This window comes from Emiliania huxleyi (assembly GCF_000372725.1).
Source record: "Emiliania huxleyi CCMP1516 chromosome Unknown EMIHUscaffold_124, whole genome shotgun sequence".
Lineage (NCBI taxonomy): Eukaryota > Haptophyta > Isochrysidales > Noelaerhabdaceae > Emiliania > Emiliania huxleyi.
The window spans coordinates 140,323-160,581 of record NW_005201349.1 but is presented as its reverse complement, the minus strand read 5'-3'; the positions used below and the strand labels follow the sequence as shown (position 1 = coordinate 160,581).

Below are 20,259 nucleotides of genomic sequence, written 5' to 3'. Positions count from 1 at the left end.
TAGGACAATGTCTTTTTCTTGTAGTTTGGTTTGTAGTTTGGCGCCGCGCCTTTAGAATACATAGAGAAACCAAACTACCAACCAAACTACAGAAAAAGGATATAGGGGCTATGAGACATGTAATAAAGAAAAAAGATCGGCTTTTCCTTCCCCTCTTCACGCCTCCACAGGCCAAAGTTGGACCCGCGCGAGATCGCCCCCTCGCGCCGTCCGTCGGGCCCGAGCTGTATGTCCGTGCCAGAGGCCTCTCCCGCCCATCGATCGCCTCTGGGCTGACTCGTGCGAGGCTGCGAGCGGTTCTCCGTGTATCGATGGTGGCCAGTTGCCGGCACTGGTTTGCCGGAGGCTGCAGCACACGATGGCTGCGACGCGACAGATACCCCTCGGTGCTGCTGAGCGGGTGCCCGACGCGTGCGCGTGGACGGAATCCGACCCGCGAGGAACCATTCGAGCCGTTGGTAGCGCTCCACCTCCGACCGGACACGTCATCTCTGGCCCTGCGTTGAGGCTGCTGCGCACGCATACCGCCAGGGTGCTCACCACGCAGATGCCAGAGACGCGCCGATCGCGGCTGCCTCGACTGCACACGTGTCCACAGACCTCTCCGGTTGACCACTCGGAGATCGGCAGGGCGCGAATTCGCATTTCGGTTCTTCCTCAGAGACAGAAGGCCCACTCGGCATGCTGCGAGACAACGCGAACATGTACATGTGGCATAAAAGTGCACTTCCTGCCACAGAGAGTCACTCGGTGCAGCCGCGCAGCGGGCTCGTGGCATCGCCCGGTCCGTGTGGAGTGCACGAGGTGCTCGGCGACGGGTGCAGCCCTGATGCGAGCCGTGCTGGCATGCTCACGCTGTGCGCCAAAGGCTCGCCACCGCCACTGATCCGCAACGCGATTGTGGCCCTGGTAGGGTGGCTTCCTCGATGGCTTGTGACCACGGCGAGCGAACATGTAGCCAGCCCGACGCTGACTTGGCTCACGGGACCGACAAAGCAGCTATCGCGCAGCCGCCCGTCGCTACACGTAGACAGTGAACACTGGATACGTCCAACGGCGTCCAACTTGGTAAAATTCGGTCCAGCTGATTAACCCTGGTAGGTGGACAAAAATGTGCGTTTTTTGGCCTCCCCTTCCTAACATTAGCCGGCCAAAATGTACTCTGACCGGTTAATATTAGGGAGGGGGGGGCGGTCGGGTGTCAGACCTAGCGCAGGCGTGCGAGACTGACGTATTTTGGACAATCCACCTACCAGGGTTAAGAAACCCAGGCTGTGGCTGGGCCGAGCGATGTTGATTGATCTCTCGGTGAGCGGGGTGCCGAGCCGGGCCTCGGGGTGGCGGGCGTGCGGGCGGCACCCCGAAAGCAGAAAACAGAAAACAAAGGCCGGAGATTTTGGGAGTAGAAACGATACGCCTGAGGAGGCCCAGAGGGGGCCAGGGGGCCAAGGAGGCGGCGCGGGGAAGCATAGAGGTGCGAGAGCGGGAAGGATGGCGCTTACAGCTTTAGGATCGGCTTCGTGAACCGCAAGCAAGGGTTTCCAGGAAGGTTTTAGATCGAGTGGTGCGGGCCGCGGGGCCCGTGTGTGCCGGTCCGGCTGGACCGAGAGGTGGGTAGCAGGAGTTAGGTACATTACAACAGGAGTTCGGTAAGAGGAAAAGGGCTCCCTAACTCAAGCTACCTTACCTTAAGTTCGGTACCAGACGGTACGGTGCGGTCCCGGTATGGAGCGTTAAGGCTCGGATGGTACGGTACGGTACGCGGTGCGCTCGGCGCGATGCGGGACTAAGTTAGGCGCGGAGGGATAGGAGTCCGGCCAACGATGTGAGTGTGTCCTAACTCTGTCCAGCTGGACTAAGTTCGGCGGGAGACGGTATCCGCGGACGGCAGCGTCTGGAGCTGGGGCTGCGACGGGCAGGGCAAGCTGGGACACGGCGACGATGACGACCGGCGTTCAGCTCACTTGCCCACCCCCGCGATCTCGCCGACGATCTGGTTGGGCAGCCGCGTGGTCCACACGTCGCTCACGCCGCCGCGCTCGACCATCTGCTGGCGCAGTAGCCGGTAGCGCAGCTCGGTGATGTGCTTCTGCGCGTAGGCCCACACCATGATGCGCTCGCGCCCGTCGGCGGGCGGCGAGGCGCGCGTGTGCATCACGCGGTGGTTGTTGAGCACGATGCACGTGTGCTCGGGCCACTCGACGGGCACGACGAAGCGCGGGTCCTCGAGCATGCCCAGCCACGTGGTGTAGGCGCCCATGATGTCGTGGTACACGTCGTAGGGGATGGCGCACACGCCGCGCTTGATCTCCGAGTGCGCGACGCGGCGCACGACCCCGCCGTCGTCGAGCTCGAGGATGGGGTGCGTGTGGCAGTCCTCGAAGACGCCGTCGTGCAGCGAGCCGAGGTGGCAGTAGTCGCCGTTGGCGTCGTAGTGCACGGTGCGCAGCGAGTGCGTCAGCGGCACGCTCGAGAGCAGCTGGAAGGCCGCGGGGTCGCTCGTCCGCAGTTCCTCCGCGACGGCCACGCCGTCGACGACCGAGGTGCGCACGCTCGCCTGCGCCTGGTACATGAACTGCAGGTAGCCGGGCACGTCGTCGATGAAGGCGTGGTCTGTGTGCATAGAGAGCGGGTGGGCGAAGTTGTAGTCGGCCAGGTGGTCCTTGGCGCGGCTCGTCGCCATCTGCTCGCGCATCACGCCCCACGCCGTGCGCCGGCGCGGGTGCGAGTAGAGCTTGCCGACGAGCCGCTGGGCGAGCGCCCTCACCGGCTCGCCAACCGCGTCGAGGTCGAAGGCGCTCGGCGCGTCGCAGCCGTGCACCACCGCCACGCCGTCGACGGCCATCGTCTCGAGCAGCCGCGCGGCGCACGCGTCGCTGCGCGTGATCTCGGACGCGTCGAACTGCGCGACCTCGTGGCCGGCCCGCCACAGCCGGCGCTCGAGGCCCTCGAGCAGGTAGCCCGCGCCGTCGACGGTGCGCCGCGGCGAGGCCTGGTCGAGCGCCTCGCCCACGTACGGCGCGCACGCGTGCAGCCAGCCCGCGTCGAAGCGCTCCAGCTCCATTGCCTCCTCCCCCGCCGCCGCCGTGCCCGCCGCGCCCGTCGTACCCATCCCTCCGTTGCTAGTCCCTTCTCCAAAGTCGACCAGCACCGCCGAGCCGTCGGCCGCCGGCCGCGCCGCCGCGACGGTCGCGCGCGCGGCGCCGCGCACGTGCCGCGCCGAGCGGCGCACGTAGCTCGCGTTGAAGGCGTTGGGGCTCGAGTCGCGCAGCCAGCCGGCGTGCAGCTTGTACTTGCGGCCGTCGCAGAAGGCCAGCTCGAGCTGCGCGCCGCCGTTGCTCACGCGCACCTCCCTGACGCGCGGGCTGCCCGCCGCTTCCGTGCCCGCCGCCGTCTCGGCGGAGCAGCAACCATCGTCCTCGCCGCCGCTCGTCGCGGTCGCCGCTGTGGTTGCCGTCGCCGGCGTCGTCGTCCCTGCGCTCTCCTTCGGCACGGCGGAGCCCGAGAGGCCGTACCCGTCGTAGCGCGGCGCCGCCTCCCGCGCCGCCTCCCACGCCTCCTCCCACGCGGCCACCACGGGCGGCGGCAGCGGCCCCGCCTGGCACGCCCGCAGGTTGGCCTCGAGCTGCGCGACGGAGGAGGCGCCGAGGATCACGCCGTCGCCACCCACGCCGCTGCCGATGCAACCATGGCGATGAGCCGTCCCGCGCAGCATTGAGTGGTGCGAGAGCCAGCGGATGGCCGCCTCCGCCATCGGCAGCGGCGCGCCCGAAGTGCCCGCCTCGTACTGCTCGCACGCGGATCGCACGGCGTCGAGGGCACTGAAGAGCTCGCGCTTCCAGTAGCGCTCCTGGTAGAAGGCGTTGTTGTCGAAGCGGCCGCCGCCGCCGCCGCCCGGCGACCCGCCGCCGCCGCCAGTCTCGCCGCCCAGGTCGTGCAGGCGGTGCTTGCCGGTGAGCAGCCCGCCCGCGAGCGGGTTGAAGGCGTAAAAGTCCATGCCCAGCTCGCGCAGCAGCGGCATCAGCTCGGCCTCGGCGCCGCGCGCCAGCGCGTTGTACATGCCCTGGTACACCGACGGCGTCACCCAGCCGCGCCGAGCCATCGTCTCATGGATGAGCTGCACCTCGCCCGCCGAATAGTTGGAGAGGCCGAGCCGCGCGAAGCGGCCGCGCTCGTACTGCCGCTGCACCGCCGCGAGCGTCTCGTCGAGGGGCGTCGCGTTGTCGGGCCAGTGCAGATAGAAGGTGTCGACGTGGCCGCCACCGCCCTTGCTGCCGCCGTTGCCGCCGTCGCCGCCCGGCGTCGCCTCCGCCCCGCCCGTCAGACGCAGCGCGGCTAGCGAGGCGTCGAGCTGTTCCGTCAGACGATGCGCGCTCAGCCCGCCCGTGCCGTCGTCGCCCGCGTCGCCCGCCGGGTTGGCCTTCGTCGCGAGGCGGAGCGGCGCGCGCTGCTCCGGCGGCAGCATGTCGATCGCGTCGGCGAGGATCACTTCGGTCTGGCCGCCCGCGTACATGCGCGCCGTGTCGACCTCGACCCCGCCCGTCGCGGCGAAGCTCTTCAGCATGCCCGCCGCCACGGGCGCGTCGACCACCCGCGAGGCCTGATCCCAGCCAAAGGTCATTGTGCCCAGCACCGGCTGCGGAGGGAGCGGCGTGCTTGCGTCGTCTTCCGCCGCCAATGTCGTCTCTTGCAGCTCCTCTGCCGCCGCCATCGTCGGAGCCGTCGCGGACGCCTCGGCGTCCCACGCGCGATTCACCTCGAGCAAGATCGGCCCTCCACCACCGCCACCGCCGCCCACCGCCTCGCCGCCGCCGCCCTCCCCGAGCAGCGCGCGCACGCGCGGCGACGCGAGCGCCGCCTCGACCGACGCGCCGTCCTCCGCGCGCACGTGCTCGATGCCGTAGGCCTCGCACAGCCTCGCGAGGTCGGGCCGCGGCACCGTCGTCGCGAAGTCGGGCAGCGACCGGCGGATCTCGCCGTACGAGCCGTCGTTCCAGCAGACGAGCAGCAGCGGCAGCCTCTCCTCGGCGGCGACCGCCAGATCCTGCACGCTCATCTGCAGCCCGCCATCGCCGACGAGCAGCGCGACCGGCCCGCCGCCGCCGTGGAGCCGCCGGCCGAGGCATGCGCCAACGGCGGCGGGCAGGCCGTAGCCGAGCGCCGTCGTGCCCACCGGGTAGAGGAAGGAGGAGGGCCGGTGCGCGGGGTACATCGACAGCGCCGTGTAGCCGAGGCGGCAGACGTCGCTCACGAGCGGCGTGTCGTCGGGCAGCGCCGCGCGCAGGCCAGCGAGCGTCTGTAGCATGGCCTGGCCGCCGCCGGCCGCGTCCTCAAAGTCCCACATCAGCGTCTGCGAGAGCGCGGACGGCGCGTCGGATGCGGCCTTGGCCGCGGCGACGGCGCGTGCGGCGTGGGTGGTGGCGGTGGTGGCGGCGGTGGTGGTGGTGCCGCGCCGCTACTACTGCTGCTGTCGGAGCCGATGGCGTCGAGCAGGGCGTGGCACGCGTCGCTGGCGTCGGCGAGGACGGCGCGGCCGCCGTGGGCCTCCACGCCGCCCTGCGCGAGCGCGCGCGCGTCGATGTCGACGTGCGTCGCGCGCCCCTCCGCCAGCGCGGGCAGCGGCACCTCCTCCGCGTGCTGGAATTGCCAGTAGTCGGTCGGCGAGAGCTGCGTGCCGAGGAGCAGCACGTGGTCGGCGCCGGCGAGGAGCGCGTCGCGCGTCGGCGGGTGGTGCAGCCGCGCGCCCGCCGCGAGCGGGTGGCGCTCGTCGAGCGCGCCTTTGCCCGCGACCGTCGAGAGCACCGGCGCGTCGAGCGCCTCGGCGAGCTTCGTCAGCGACGACGACGCGCCGCGCGCGCCGCCGCCCACGACGATGACGGGCCGCTCGGCGCGGCGGAGCGCGGCGGCCGCGTCCTGGAGCGACGCGAGGCTCTCGGCGGAGAGCGGGCCGACGCGCTGGCCGCTTTCTGCGAGGTCGACGGCGGCAGCGGCCGCGTTGATGGCGTCGGTGGTGGCGATGCCGCCGTTGTCCGCGGCGAGCACGTCGATGGGGATCGAGAGGTGTACAGGGCCCGGGCGGCCGCCGCGCGCGAGCGCGCAGGCCTCGGTGAGCGCCGCCTCGATGTCCGTCACGCTCGTGATGAGCAGCGAGCGCTTGCTCACCGCGGCCGCGACGTCGTCGCAGCGCGGCACGAAGTGAGAGTACTGGCGCTGCGGCTTGGAGGCCCAGAAGGACGGCACCTCGGAGGAAATGACGAGCATGGGCACCGAGTCGGCGAGCGCCGCGGCCATCGGCGTCAGCGTGTTGGTCAGGCCGATGCCCGTCACGACGCACACGGCCGCGAGCTCTCCGGTGGCACGTGCGTAGCCATCAGCAGCATAGCCGGCACCCGCCTCGTGCCGCGTGGTGACGGTGGAGATGCGCCCGTCGAGCGCCTGCAGTCCGCGGTAGATGGGCACCGTGTGCGTGCCGGGGATGCCGAAGACGGCACGCACGTTGTTGCGCAGGAGTGCGCGCGCCACAGACGACATGATTCGTCGTCAGCGCGAGAGCTTTGGCACGGCGTCTCGCCACCCCCAAAGCGAGTATGACTGAGCGTGATTTCAGCATGGGCCTCGCGGGGCCGCGTCCCAGGACGCCTACCGCGTCCTTTCGAAATCCTGACACGCCCGTGTGTTTCTTTTTGCTTGAGCGGCAAGAAGAAATTCTGCAAAAACCCGGCCGGCCCCTGCCCCTACCTACCTGCCTACCTACCTACCTACCCTACTTATGGGAAACTAAAAAAGAAATCAAAGGTGGGTGAAGGGGGAGAATTATACCAACTAAAATGATGGTTGGTGGTACTCTCCTGCAACCACAGTCCTTCCTGTGACATGGCAGGCCACTCTCAAGCCCTACAAGCACCACCACCAGATCTAGAATCTGAGAGAAGAGATCTCTCTCTCTCTCTCCAGATCTCCCATTGGGGAGGGTTGACATCGTGATTTCCGCGGAAAAATTCTTTTTCTGCTGTGAAAATTCCAGCGTGAAGAGAGGGGAAAACCCGACGGGAGGGCCCAGACCTACCCTACCTACCCCGGCATGAGTTCCGCCCAAGCAAAAAGAATACACACCCGACACGCGCGTCATTTTGTACCTTCCCCCCCTGTCTACCGCCTAGTTCGTGGGGACCCCCCGCCGGTCGGTGGTCTGCCCCCGAGGTGGACCGGACCCCCCCTCCGGTCGGTCGCTCTTTCGGCGGCGGGAGGTGTGACGACCGACCCCCCCTCGGTCGGTGTCCTTGCCGTGAGCCCCCTCAAACGCTCTCTCTCCCTCCTTCTCGCGAACCGCCACGGGCGCTTCGAAATCGCCGGTTTTCACTATGAAAACTAGTTACGCAGCCAAGCGCCAAGGAGACTTCTTCGCCGAGGCCCGATCAAGCCCGACCCCACAGCCACACATGTGCATGTGCATGCACATGTGCATGCACATCTCTCTCTCTGCACAATGCACATGTACATGTGCATGCATGTGACACAAAACAAAAATCTCTCTCTCTGTATGTGGGGGGGAGCATCTTACTACGCAGTCGCAGGCCTGGTCCTGCTTGCGCCGTCGCTTTGTACGAGCTCTGGCCGCGCTCAAGCGGCTCGTCAACGAATACACAAACAGTGTGTCGAAGCGAATCGTACATGTGTGCATGTGCATGTATGGACGACGACGACCAGAGTGTGGACATGGACAAGCTCGAACAAGCTCGTGTACGTGTTCCACCCAATTCTGAGCGTCTCGGTCTCGAGCTCAGCCACTCGGACGACGAGGAGTGATTAGACGGGGAGAGGGCGCTTGGTCTCTAGTATTTCGAGATACTAATTTATTCACAGCGCTGCGGCGAGCGTGTGCGGTGTGTGTGACCCTCGAGCCAACCCGACCGACCCCCCCCTCGGTCTGCGCTCCGACCGACCGGACCCCCCCTCCGGTCTGCGGAGTGCGGTCTTCCGCGGCCGTCGACCGGACGCCCCCCTGCGGTCGGTCGGTCTGCGCTTGGCGCTCAAACCGCAAACTCGGCCTGTTCACTACAAAATGACGCTCGTATGAAGAACGACCGAAATCGAATCGAGGAAAGGGGGTTTCTCCTCTATCCCTATGTTTTCTTCCTTTTCTTCTTCCTTTTTTCCACCATTCTCATCATTGAGAAAAATATGCAGAGTTTTTTGTTTCTTTCTTCATGTCCGCGCCAGTCCGCGCCCTTGTCGTGCCAGGGTGCTGTGAGAGAGGCATGCACTTGGAGCACTTGGAGTGCAGTCGGCAACCTCACATCCAGACTGGGGGGGCATAGAATTCTTTCGGCGGGGAGGGCGGGGTGGGTCGGGACGGGGTGGGGCTTTGGGGAGGGGTCCGGGGTGGGGTGGGGTGGGGCGGGTGTCGGAGGAGGGGATTTCGGACGCCGGCTCTTGTGGCGAGGACGATGGCTTCTAAGGAGGCCGTCGTCTGCTCTGTCGTGTGAATCGTGCGTGTGCGAGAGCCTTTGCAAGGGAAAATTCTTTCTTGAAAGGACGCGGCCTCTACTGCCTGGCCTGCCAGGCCTGCCAGGCCTCTACTGCCTGGCCTACTGCCAGGTCCTACTGCCAGGCCCTACTGCCAGGCCCATGCTGAAATCACGCTCATCGTCATACGCACAACGGTCTGCACCACTCATCACCGCGACATGGCCATGCGTCGGAGCAGCATTTTCGTCGTCGCGGGCCTGACGGCATGCGGTTGGGCGGAGGCGCCAAAAGCGGCCGCCGACTGGCTCGCCATCGACTACCACAAGGCTCCCGGCCTCAAGCCCGTCGTCCATGAGGGCGCCGTCTACTCTTGCGTCCGGCTCATGCTCCGCCCGGAGGACGGCGGTGCGAGCAAGGGCACGTGGGAGGTCACGGCCCGCATTCAGCACCCGATGAAGCTGCCGTCGTCGTACCGTTCCGCCAAGCAGGCCGAGGCGGCCTGCGGGGCGGCGGGCGGCACCTTTGTGCGGCTCGACAAGCTGCAGAGCTTCATCAACGGGGCCGCGAGCGAGTCGCCCGCCAATGCATCGGCGTCGTGCACGGAGGCCGAGAAGGAGCCGGCGGCGGAGGCAAGGGAGGCGCCGAGCTCGAGCGAGCTCGCGCGCGCCGTCGCGCAGTGGAACGACCGCTTCTTCAACATGGACACGGCCGTGACGCGCCAGAACGCCGACCGCTTCCACGGGCGCGGCACCGAGCACAAGCACCTCGCGCAGGAGGTGACGCACCTCGTGATGCCGAAGGCGGTGCAGCAGCGCATCCTAGAGCGGCTGGCGACGCACCGCGAGGCGCTCTTCGGCGACGGCGGCGCCGGTCAGGGCGGCACCACCGGCGCCTACTTCCTGGCGGGCAACGTGGGCTTCGGCAACGCCAACCAGGGCGCCAACCTGATGGACCTCGTCTTCCCGCCCGACCCGAGCGCCAAGAAGGCGTCGTCGGGCGGCGCGCTGAACGGCGACGGCGACGCGTACGCCATCAAAAAGGGCGGCAAGCTCTTCGGCGAGATCGACGACGGGAGCGGCGCGCCCGCGGCGCGCCCGCCCGACCTGCTCGCCTATGAGGAGGAGGTGCGGCGGCTGCTGATGCAGAGATCAGACGTGGACTACCTCTTCGGCGACGAGGTCGAGATCGAGTGGCAGCACCGCCTGTGGCGCTACGGCCCCAACTTCGACCCGAAGGCCAAGGGCGGCATCTGGCACAAGGACACGTGCCCCTTCGGCATCAACGGCGCGCTGCCCGAGAACAGCGTCATGTTCACGATCGTCTACATCCTCTACACGGAGAACCTCGACGGGCCGACGGCGGGTACGCGCGTCAAGGACGACGACGGCACTTCCATCTCGCTGCCGTGCGTCGCTGGCGAGGGCAACGTCATCCGCTCCGGCGAGAGCGACAGCGACGCCTTCTTCCACTCCGGGCCGCTCAACATCCGCAAGCTCGACCAGTCGCGCCCGGCCTACCGCGTGATGCTGCAGTCAAAGGCGCTCGTGCGCCCCGCCGACGGGCGCAAGCGCGCCATCCCCTCCAAGGGCAACTGGCGCGGCCTCGGCATCGCGCCGCTCGTCTTCGCGGCCGACGCCAAGCCGGCGGAGCAGGTGAGCGCCCTGGGCAGCTGGCTGCAGGCGGCGTCGGCGCGGCTGACCAAGGGCGTGGGCGAGTCGAACGCGGTGGGCTTCGAGGCGTACCCCGTCAACGTGGGCCGCGCGTGGGCCGTGACGGCCGACCTGTGCGCCTTCCTCGGCGTGCAGACGCTCGGCCTGCTCCCCGAGCCCGACAGCCCCGCCACGCCCGTCGTCGTCTTCGGCTGGGACCAGCGCTACACCGAGGAGGTCGTCGACGCGCTCAAGGGTAGCTCCTTCCGCGTGCTCAACGTCGCCTCCGACAGCGACTTCGCCGCGCTGCGCGAGGCCAAGCAGGAGACGTACTCTAACCTGCAGACGGCCGACATCACCGCGACCGACAAGGTGAGCGCGATGCTGCAATCCTATCCCTACGACCTGCACGTGGTCCTCGACGTGCCGCCCGTCGGCGAGCGCTCCATCGGCGAGTCGGTGCTCCAGCGCTACGGCAGCGCGCTCGCGCTCATCGCCGCCAAGGGCCGCGGCGAGGGCCGCCTCTGCACGATCACGCTGCTCTCACAGCAGATGCCGACGTCCGGCCGCGACTCGGCCGGCAAGCCGCCGCCGAAGGGTCAGCCGCTCTCGAAGGTGCAGAAAGCCTTCCTCGCGCTCGAGAAGGAGCTCGTCGACTTTGGCGAGACGCACGGCGTGCGCGTCGTGATCATGCGCGTCGCCGACCGCGTCTACGCGCCGTCCGACTCGGCGCTGAGCCGCCGGGCCTCCGCGCCCGGCAAGCGGCCCAACCCGTGCCGCGTCGAGACGTGCGCCGAGGCCGAGCCGATCACGCGTGTACACTCGGAGGACCTGGGCCTCGTGCTCAAGCGCATGCTCTCCATGTTCGACATCGTCGAGACGCACGGCATGGACTCGTCGCTGCGCGGCACCGCGTCGATGGCGAGCTCGATCAGCCGCTTCCCTAGCGGCACGGTGCTGGAGGTCGTCGACGACGCGCCCGCGTGGTCGATGCTCAAGGCGGACCTGCTAGCAAGCGTCATCATGGGCCAGGAAGACATCTGCCAGTCGTCGTGCGCCAACGTGACGGGCTCCATGCCCGAGGCGATGGTGGCGCACCGCACGGCGAGCGGGCGCAACGCCGAGCTCAAGGCGGCGCTCGGCATGCCGCAGCTGCGCTACCCGACGATGCACCACGGTGCGTCCAAGATGTTTGCCGCGGGCGAGCTCTGATGGGCGCGACGGCAGGAGGCGACGCGGCGTGCGCGTGCGCTGCGGTGGCATCCCGGCGACGAGGACTACCGGTGGCAGCCAAAGAAGATCGAGGCCTTTGCTGGCCAGCCCGTCGTCGCCGTGTCGGCTGGAGGCGAGCACAGCCTCGCCCTGACCGACGACGGCGCCGTCTGGAGCTGGGGCTTTGGACTCTTTGGCGAGCTGGGCCACGGCGACCAGCAGATTCAGCTGCTGCCAAAGAAGGTCGAGGCCTTGGCTGGCCAGCGCGTCGTCGCCGTGTCGGCTGGAGGCGAGCACAGCCTCGCCCTCACCGCCGACGGCGCTGTCTTTACCTGGGGCGATGGCGGACTCGGCCGCTTAGGCCACGGAGAGGACATGTCGGACCAGACGCTGCCCAAGAAGATCGAGGTGTGGGCGAGCCGGCCGAGCACGCCAGCCTACTGGCTGCCAGCCTCTTCTGACGGCAGCGAGGAGGACGAGTAGCTGAAATCGACGGGAGGATCGGTTCCTTTCATTGCGGGCGAGGGAGCGCCGCGCGTCCAGACACCCTCAGACAGCCGCACAGACTGGTGGTCCCGACAGAGACACCCCGGTCCGCGTCGGTAGTTGCGTGGTTCATGCATGGGTCCATGCGGCCGCCTGTGGTGTTCACGCGAGCATAGTTTTCCAGAGACCCAGTCTCAGAGACGAGAGAGCATCGTATTTTTTGCGCAGAAACCGCTCTCAGCCCGCTCCCTCCCCAACCTCGCCCCAAGTCCCGCGCGGCGCACCACCAGAACCGTCCCGCTGGCGCTGCTCCACACCCGCGGCGCACACTTGCACCCCCCTGAAACGCGATTGCGGCAACACACGCGAGGCTCAACCAAGCGTCGGCCGCACGCGAATTACGCCCACCAATCCCCTCTTCCTCGCCAATACCCCTGTCCACCCTTGACCCTTCCGCTTCCCCCTCGTGCCGCCGGCGATTCCTGCGCCGCCGGCCGCAACGTCCCGGCCTCGAGTCCCTCCCTCCTCGTTCGCTCACTCGTCGTCCTCGTCGTCCTCGTCCTCGTCGTCCTCAATCCCCTCGGGCGGGCCGCCGACCCTCCGCCGGAGCATCAGACGCCCATGAGTGCGCTGGTAACGGGTACTCTTAAATCTAAGTCTTTCCAAGATAACGCTCCTAAGCGCTAAGTTTGCACGCATTGCGCTCCACGCGTGCTCCAATCCACCCAGGCGGTGGCCCCTTTTGCACTGGCATACGCCGCTACTAACCGACATTAGCATGTGCTATAGGTGTACCTGTGTTGTGCCAGTGTGTGCGCGCCAGTATTTTTGAACCAAGAGAATTCCAGCCCTCTCTCCAGCCGCGAAGGCGCTCATCCCAGCCAACCCTGCTCGCCGGGCCAACGCTCATACACATATGTGCGGCCGCGCCGCCATCGCCTTTGCCGCCGACCGAATCGTCTCCGAGCTACGCGCCGCGGGTGTGCAGGCGCTGCCTCGCGTCTCTCCTTCCCCCGAGCCGTACCACGTGGGCTCCAAGTCGTGCGAGGAGAGGACGAAGCGCAACCCAAAAGGCGTCCGAGGCGTGGAGGGCTGGCCGTGCCTCGTCAGGCAGGGCGACGAGCTCGCTGTGCGCACGCTCACCTGGGGCATCCAGCGGCTGGCGACGCACAACATCTGGCTGGACGGAGGCGACTGGCTGCAGCGCAAGACGTGGCGAGAGGCTCTCGCGGCCGGCCGCCTATGCGCGGTCGCGGTGACCGCCTTTGCCGAGGGCGTGACCTGCCGCAAGCCGGACGGCGAGCACCCGCTCTTCTTCCTCGCCGCGCTGTACTGCGGCTCGCACTTTGTCATTTTGACGACCAACAGCGTCAACGTGCCTCTGCTCGCGGAGCGCGCAAAGCCGCAGGCGCTGCACGGCGTCCCGACGCGCTGCCCGCTCTACCTCGACGCGGCGGGCGCGCAGCGGTGGCTCAGCGTGCCGCCCGACGTCGATGCCATCGCCGCCGCCGTCGGACGGATCGAGGCGAGCCTGAGGCTCGGCCCAGCCGGCACGCACCCTCCCTGAGGACCGGTGATACGGCTGATGGGTGGCTGTCCTGTCGCCCACTAGGCGACCCTGTGGCAAGGCGGCGCCTCGGCCCCCCGCCTCGTGCTCGGGGCAAAGGGAGGCCGGCAGCAAGGCGGCAGACCACCGCAGCAAAGTGGCCCCGGCGCTAGTGCGTCGCCGCCGCCGGCGAGCCCGCGGGTGGGCGGCAAGCGCAGCGGTAGCAACAGCGGCGGCTGCGGCGCGAGCGGCGGCGGCGGCGCGAGCGGCGGCGGCGGCGCGAGCGGCGGCGGCGGCGGCGGCGAGCGGCTCTTTGGGGGAGCGAAGAAGGCGAGACGGCAGGAGGCGGCGCCGGCGACGGCGGCGGAGGAGGAAGAGGCGCTGCAGCAAGCCATCGCGCTCAGTCTCGGCTACGGCGGCGGTGCGGCGGGCGGCGCGGCGGGCGGTGGAGGTGCGTCTGTGTCTGCGATTGCGCCAGCAGCGACCACGTCGGGCTGCGCTGCGGCTGCCGGCGAGGCTGGTGGGGACGCCATCGACCTGACCGGCTCCACCACTGAGGAGGACGGGGAGACCGAGGAGGAGGAGCCGCCGCCGCCGCCGCCGCCCTCGGGGGAGCCGTCGCCGGCAGAGAGGGCCGCGGAGGCGGCGGCGCGCCGAGCTGCCGCCGCCACCGGCACCGCCGCCTCCGACGCCTGAGATGCGCTCGCAGGTGGGAGCCCGAAAGTTGTTGCGATGGGGCGCTATGTAGACACGGCCGCGTTGCTCTGTCCCCCGGTAGTGCGGTAGAAGCCGCTAAGGCGTTCGAGAGCGACCCATTTGTTCCGTACTCGCATGATGCGTGCTATGAGCCGTGTGTTGTCTATGTATATGTGTGTGATAACCAGCGCAGTACGGCTTTACGTAGAGCGGGTCCGCATTCCAATTTCTTTTTTTCTAGTGTGCCAAATAAATAAATAAATAAAAACGGACACCTCTACTAGGAGATGGGTAAAAAGGAACAGAGGTCCCCGCCCGTGCGATCTTTATGTGCAGGGTTCTTTTGTGGGTGTGGTCGGCGACACTAGCCGGGGTCGTCCTCCCGACGGGGGGGACTACGACTAAAGGGTGTGGATGCTGGGTTGACCGAAATCGGGGGACGCGACCCACTTCGCCACAGACGGTCCCGCGCCTCGCCGCTATGACGGGTATACGACCGCGGCTCGCAGGGAGTCGGCCGGCGCGAAGCGACGACCGCCGAGCTTTAGGTCGCCGACATCCAGCCGGAGCTGCGAGTCCACACGGAAGCCTCTAGGGCGAATTCACTGGGACAGTGATTTCGCAGAGACTACCTCATTTGCTGCTCCCCCCATGAAGGGGGGTTTGTGTGGGAAGCCAAGGGAGGTTAATGGCTTCCCACATTTGTGATGGGTCGAAATCGGCCCGCCGCATTGATGGTCGAATCGGTGTAACGAATCGAGAGAGAGAGACGCGAGGGCCCAAGAGGCCCGTGGGCTCGCCTGCAGAGCGTCTCTCTCTTGCCATTCTGCTTGTCTGTTTTGTGGCCTCTTCTCTCGTCTGTCGGTGTTTTGTTGGGGTTGGAAGGGGTTGGCACGGGGGTGGAAGGCCACCTCCAGAAGCAACAGCAACGTGTTCGAGCGTCAACCATATTCGTCGTCGGGAAGTGGTTCCGATACGTGATTCTGGTAGGCTGGAACACGCTGACGGTAAAGAGGCCGCAACGCATGGGCTTAGCGGATCTCTCAAGGAGATCGCTACAGCACGGAGCAGCGTCAAGGGAGCTGGCAGAGGTTGGAGCGACTGCGATGTGGAGGCAGAGCCAATACTTGCTCAAGTTAGTCTTGACGCTGCGGACGACAGGATTTGCTGGGGCGGCATCACGCCGCCTGGCATGTCTCGGCGCGGCGCCGAGGCACAGAGCCGCTGCGAGGCAGCGGCGGCAAGGCACGGCGGCGAAAGCACCATCGCCGGGCAGTCTCGGGGTGGCGTGGAGGGCCACTCGAGCTCTGCCGGCGGTGCGGCCGCCGCTCACGGGCACGCGACGCGAGGAGGCGTCGCCGAGGGCGTCGACGAGGCGCTCGACGAGGCGCGGCCGCGGGCCGGGTCCTCTCGGAGCCGCGGAGGCGCCGCTGCAGGCGGCGGCGGCGAGAGCGAGGTCAGCAGGCAGAGCGGCTGTGGCGGTGAGGGCCATGCGGGCTCTGCTGCCGGCTCGCTCGCCTCTCTCGTGGACGCGACGGCCGGGACAGCCGTCGCTGCAGCCGGCGGCACCGCGCCGCCTGACGAGCCGCGTCCGTGGACAGCGGCGAGCACCCGCTGCTGGGCGAGAGCAGCGGCTCAAGTCGGCGTCGATGGCGCCGTCGCCGCAAAGCGTGATCGAGATCGCTTTGGCGGAGGCGCGAGCGACGTGGTGCACGACGAGGGGGCGGGCCTCGTCTCGGTGGGCTGCGGCGGGCCGCCTGGCATGTCTCGGCTCGGCGCCGAGGCACAGAGCCGCTGCGAGGCAGCGGCGGCAACGCGCGGCGACGAAAGCACCATCGCCGGGCAGTCTCGGGCTGGCGTGGAGGGCCACTCAAGCTCTGCCGGCGGTGCGGTCGCCACGAACGGGCACGCGACGCGAGGAGGCGTCGCCGAGGGCGTCGCCGAGGCGCTAGGCGAGGCGCGGCCGCGGGCCGGGACCTCTCGGAGCCGCGGAGGCGCCGCTGCAGGCGGCGGCGGCGAGAGCGAGGTCAGCAGGCAGAGCGGCTGTGGCGGTGAGGGCCATGCGGGCTCTGCTGCCGGCTCGCTCGCCTCTCTCGAGGACGCGACGGCCGGGACAGCCGTCGCTGCAGCCGGCGGCACCGCGCCGCCTGACGAGCCGCGTCCGTGGACAGCGGCGAGCACCCGCTGCTGGGCGAGGGCAGCGGCGCAAGTTGGCGTCGATGGCGCCGTCGCCGCAAAGCGTGATCGAGATCGCTTTGGCGGAGGCGCGAGCGACGCGGTGCACGACGAGGGGGCGGGCCTCGTCTCGGTGGGCGGCGGCGGGCCGCCTGGCATGTCTCGGCTCGGCGCCGAGGCACAGAGCCGCTGCGAGGCAGCGGCGGCAACGCGCGGCGGCGGAGGCACCATCGACGGGCAGTCTCGGGGTGGCGTGGAGGGCCACTCGAGCTCTGCCGGCGGTGCGGTCGCCACGAACGGGCACGCGACGCGAGGAGGCGTCGCCGAGGGCGTCGACGAGGCGCTCGGTGAGGCGCGGCCGCGGGCCGGGTCCTCTCGGAGCCGCGGAGGCGCCGCTGCAGGCGGCGGCGGCGAGAGCGAGGTCAGCAGGCAGAGCGGCTGTGGCGGTGAGGGCCATGCGGGCTCTGCTGCCGGCTCGCTCGCCTCTCTCGTGGACGCGACGGCCGGGACAGCCGTCGCTGCAGCCGGCGGCACCGCGCCGCCTGACGAGCCGCGTCCGTGGACAGCGGCGAGCACCCGCTGCTGGGCGAGAGCAGCGGCGCAAGTCGGCGTCGATGGCGCCGTCGCCGCAAGGCGTGATCGAGATCGCTTTGGCGGAGGCGCGAGCGACGCGGTGCACGACGAGGGGGCGGGCCTCGTCTCGGTGGGCGGCGGCGGGCCGCCTGGCATGTCTCGGCTCGGCGCCGAGGCACAGAGCCGCTGCGAGGCAGCGGCGGCAACGCGCGGCGGCGGAGGCACCATCGCCGGGCAGTCTCGGGGTGGCGTGGAGGGCCACTCGAGCTCTGCCGGCGGTGCGGCCGCCACGCACGGGCGCGCGACGCGAGGAGGCGTCGCCGAGGGCGTCGACGAGGCGCTAGGCGAGGCGCGGCCGCGGGCCGGGTCCTCTCGGAGCCGCGGAGGCGCCGCTGCAGGCGGCGGCGGCGAGAGCGAGGTCAGCAGGCAGAGCGGCTGTGGCGGTGAGGGCCATGCGGGCTCTGCTGCCGGCTCGCTCGCCTCTCTCGAGGACGTGACGGCCGGGACAGCCGTCGCTGCAGCCGGCGGCACCGCGCCGCCTGACGAGCCGCGCCTGTGGACAGCGGCGAGCACCCGCTGCTGGGCGAGGGCAGCGGCTCAAGTCGGCGTCGATGGCGCCGTCGCCGCAAGGCGTGATCGAGATCGCTTTGGCGGAGGCGCGAGCGACGCGGTGCACGACGAGGGGGCGGGCCTCGTCTCGGTGGGCGGCGGCGGGCCGCCTGGCATGTCTCGGCTCGGCGCCGAGGCACAGAGCCGCTGCGAGGCAGCGGCGGCAGCGCGCGGCGGCGGAGGCACCATCGCCGGGCAGTCTCGGGGTGGCGTGGAGGGCCACTCGAGCTCTGCCGGCGGTGCGGCCGCCACGCACGGGCACGCGACGCGAGGAGGCGTCGCCGAGGGCGTCGACGAGGCGCTAGGCGAGGCGCGGCCGCGGGCCGGGTCCTCTCGGAGCCGCGGAGGCGCCGCTGCAGGCGGCGGCGGCGAGAGCGAGGTCAGCAGGCAGAGCGGCTGTGGCGGTGAGGGCCATGCGGGCTCTGCTGCCGGCTCGCTCGCCTCTCTCGAGGACGCGACGGCCGGGACAGCCGTCGCTGCAGCCGGCGGCACCGCGCCGCCTGACGAGCCGCGTCCGTGGACAGCGGCGAGCACCCGCTGCTGGGCGAGAGCAGCGGCGCAAGTTGGCGTCGATGGCGCCGTCGCCGCAAAGCGTGATCGAGATCGCTTTGGCGGAGGCGCGAGCGACGCGGTGCACGACGAGGGGGCGGGCCTCGTCTCGGTGGGCGGTGGCGGGCCGCCCGGCATGTCTCGGCTCGGCGCCGAGGCACAGAGCCGCTGCGAGGCAGCGGCGGCAACGCGCGGCGGCGGAGGCACCATCGACGGGCAGTCTCGGGGTGGCGTGGAGGGCCACTCGAGCTCTGCCGGCGGTGCGGTCGCCACGAACGGGCACGCGACGCGAGGAGGCGTCGCCGAGGGCGTCGACGAGGCGCTCGACGAGGCGCAGCCGCGGGCCGGGTCCTCTCGGAGCCGCGGAGGCGCCGCTGCAGGCGGCGGCGGCGAGAGCGAGGTCAGCAGGCAGAGCGGCTGTGGCGGTGAGGGCCATACGGGCTCTGCTGCCGGCTCGCTCGCCTCTCTCGTGGACGCGACGGCCGGGACAGCCGTCGCTGCAGCCGGCGGCACCGCGCCGCCTGACGAGCCGCGTCCGTGGACAGCGGCGAGCACCCGCTGCTGGGCGAGGGCAGCGGCTCAAGTCGGCGTCGATGGCGCCGTCGCCGCAAAGCGTGATCGAGATCGCTTTGGCGGAGGCGCGAGCGACGCGGTGCACGACGAGGGGACGGGCCTCGTCTTGGTGGGCGGCGGCGGGCCGCCCGGCATGTCTCGGCTCGGCGCCGAGGCACAGAGCCGCTGCGAGGCAGCGGCGGCAACGCGCGGCGGCGGAGGCACCATCGCCGGGCAGTCTCGGGGTGGCGTGGAGGGCCACTCGAGCTCTGCCGGCGGTGCGGTCGCCGCTCACGGGCACGCGACGCGAGGAGGCGTCGCCGAGGGCGTCGACGAGGCGCTCGACGAGGCGCGGCCGCGGGCCGGGTCCTCTCGGAGCCGCGGAGGCGCCGCTGCAGGCGGCGGCGGCGAGAGCGAAGTCAGCAGGCAGAGCGGCTGTGGCGGTGAGGGCCATGCGGGCTCTGCTGCCGGCTCGCTCGCCTCTCTCGAGGACGCGACGGCCGGGACAGCCGTCGCTGCAGCCGGCGGCACCGCGCCGCCTGACGAGCCGCGTCCGTGGACAGCGGCGAGCACCCGCTGCTGGGGGAGAGCAGCGGCGCAAGTTGGCGTCGATGGCGCCGTCGCCGCAAAGCGTGATCGAGATCGCTTTGGCGGAGGCGCGAGCGACGCGGTGCACGACGAGGGGGCGGGCCTCGTCTCGGTGGGCGGCAGCACGCCGCCTGACATGTCTCGGCTCGGCGCCGAGGCACAGAGCCGCTGCGAGGCAGCGGCGGCAACGCGCGGCGGCGGAGGCACCATCGCCGGGCAGTTTCGGGGTGGCGTGGAGGGCCACTCGAGCTCTGCCGGCGGTGCGGTCGCCACGCACGGGCACGCGACGCGAGGAGGCGTCGCCGAGGGCGTCGACGAGGCGCTCGACGAGGCGCGGCCGCGGGCCGGGTCCTCTCGGAGCCGCGGAGGCGCCGCTGCAGGCGGCGGCGGCGAGAGCGAAGTCAGCAGGCAGAGCGGCTGTGGCGGTGAGGGCCATGCGGGCTCTGCTGCCGGCTCGCTCGCCTCTCTCGAGGACGCGACGGCCGGGACAGCCGTCGCTGCAGCCGGCGGCACCGCGCCGCCTGACGAGCCGCGTCCGTGGACAGCGGCGAGCACCCGCTGCTGGGCGAGAGCAGCGGCTCAAGTCGGCGTCGATGGCGCCGTCGCCGCAAAGCGTGATCGAGATCGCTTTGGCGGAGGCGCGAGCGACGCGGTGCACGACGAGGGGGCGGGCCTCGTCTCGGTGGGCTGCGGCGGGCCGCCTGGCATGTCTCGGCTCGGCGCCGAGGCACAGAGCCGCTGCGAGGCAGCGGCGGCAACGCGCGGCGACGAAAGCACCATCGCCGGGCAGTCTCGGGGTGGCGTGGAGGGCCACTCGAGCTCTGCCGGCGGTGCGGTCGCCACGAACGGGCACGCGACGCGAGGAGGCGTCGCCGAGGGCGTCGACGAGGCGCTCGACGAGGCGCAGCCGCGGGCCGGGTCCTCTCGGAGCCGCGGAGGCGCCGCTGCAGGCGGCGGCGGCGAGCGCGAGGTCGGCAGGCAGAGCGGCTGTGGCGGTGAGGGCCATACGGGCTCGGCTGCCGGCTCGCTCGCCTCTCTCGAGGACGCGACGGCCGGGACAGCCGTCGCTGCAGCCGGAGGCACCGCGCCGCCTGACGAGCCGCGTCCGGGACAGCGCACGAGCACCCGCTGCTGAGAACGTACCGTCAATAGAAA

At 69.8% G+C, this 20,259-nt stretch overlaps 4 protein-coding genes across 4 annotated transcripts; 3 read left to right on the top strand and 1 right to left on the bottom strand.

Moving 5' to 3' along the window:
* Nucleotides 1-1,960: 1,960 nt before the first annotated feature.
* On the bottom strand, nt 1,961-2,623 carry EMIHUDRAFT_313257 (hypothetical protein; the record flags this gene model as incomplete). Its single annotated transcript, XM_005789878.1, has 1 exon — nt 1,961-2,623. The coding sequence occupies one exon, from the start codon at nt 2,621-2,623 to the stop codon at nt 1,961-1,963; it is 663 nt and encodes a 220-aa protein (XP_005789935.1).
* Nucleotides 2,624-8,687: 6,064 nt separating this feature from the next.
* Nucleotides 8,688-12,042, top strand: EMIHUDRAFT_467022 (hypothetical protein; the record flags this gene model as incomplete). The annotated part of the gene is made up of 1 exon (XM_005789877.1): nt 8,688-12,042. The coding sequence occupies one exon, from the start codon at nt 8,688-8,690 to the stop codon at nt 11,328-11,330; it is 2,643 nt and encodes an 880-aa protein (XP_005789934.1). The 3' UTR covers nt 11,331-12,042.
* A 690-nt stretch (nt 12,043-12,732) lies between these two features.
* On the top strand, nt 12,733-14,058 carry EMIHUDRAFT_109753 (hypothetical protein; the record flags this gene model as incomplete). Its single annotated transcript, XM_005789876.1, has 2 exons — nt 12,733-13,293; nt 13,429-14,058. 2 exons carry the CDS (start codon nt 12,733-12,735, stop codon nt 14,056-14,058), a joined length of 1,191 nt encoding a protein of 396 aa, XP_005789933.1.
* Nucleotides 14,059-15,250: 1,192 nt separating this feature from the next.
* EMIHUDRAFT_225367 (hypothetical protein) lies at nt 15,251-20,239 on the top strand (the record flags this gene model as incomplete). Its single annotated transcript, XM_005789875.1, has 2 exons — nt 15,251-18,616; nt 18,692-20,239. 2 exons carry the CDS (start codon nt 15,251-15,253, stop codon nt 20,237-20,239), a joined length of 4,914 nt encoding a protein of 1,637 aa, XP_005789932.1.
* Nucleotides 20,240-20,259: the final 20 nt, after the last annotated feature.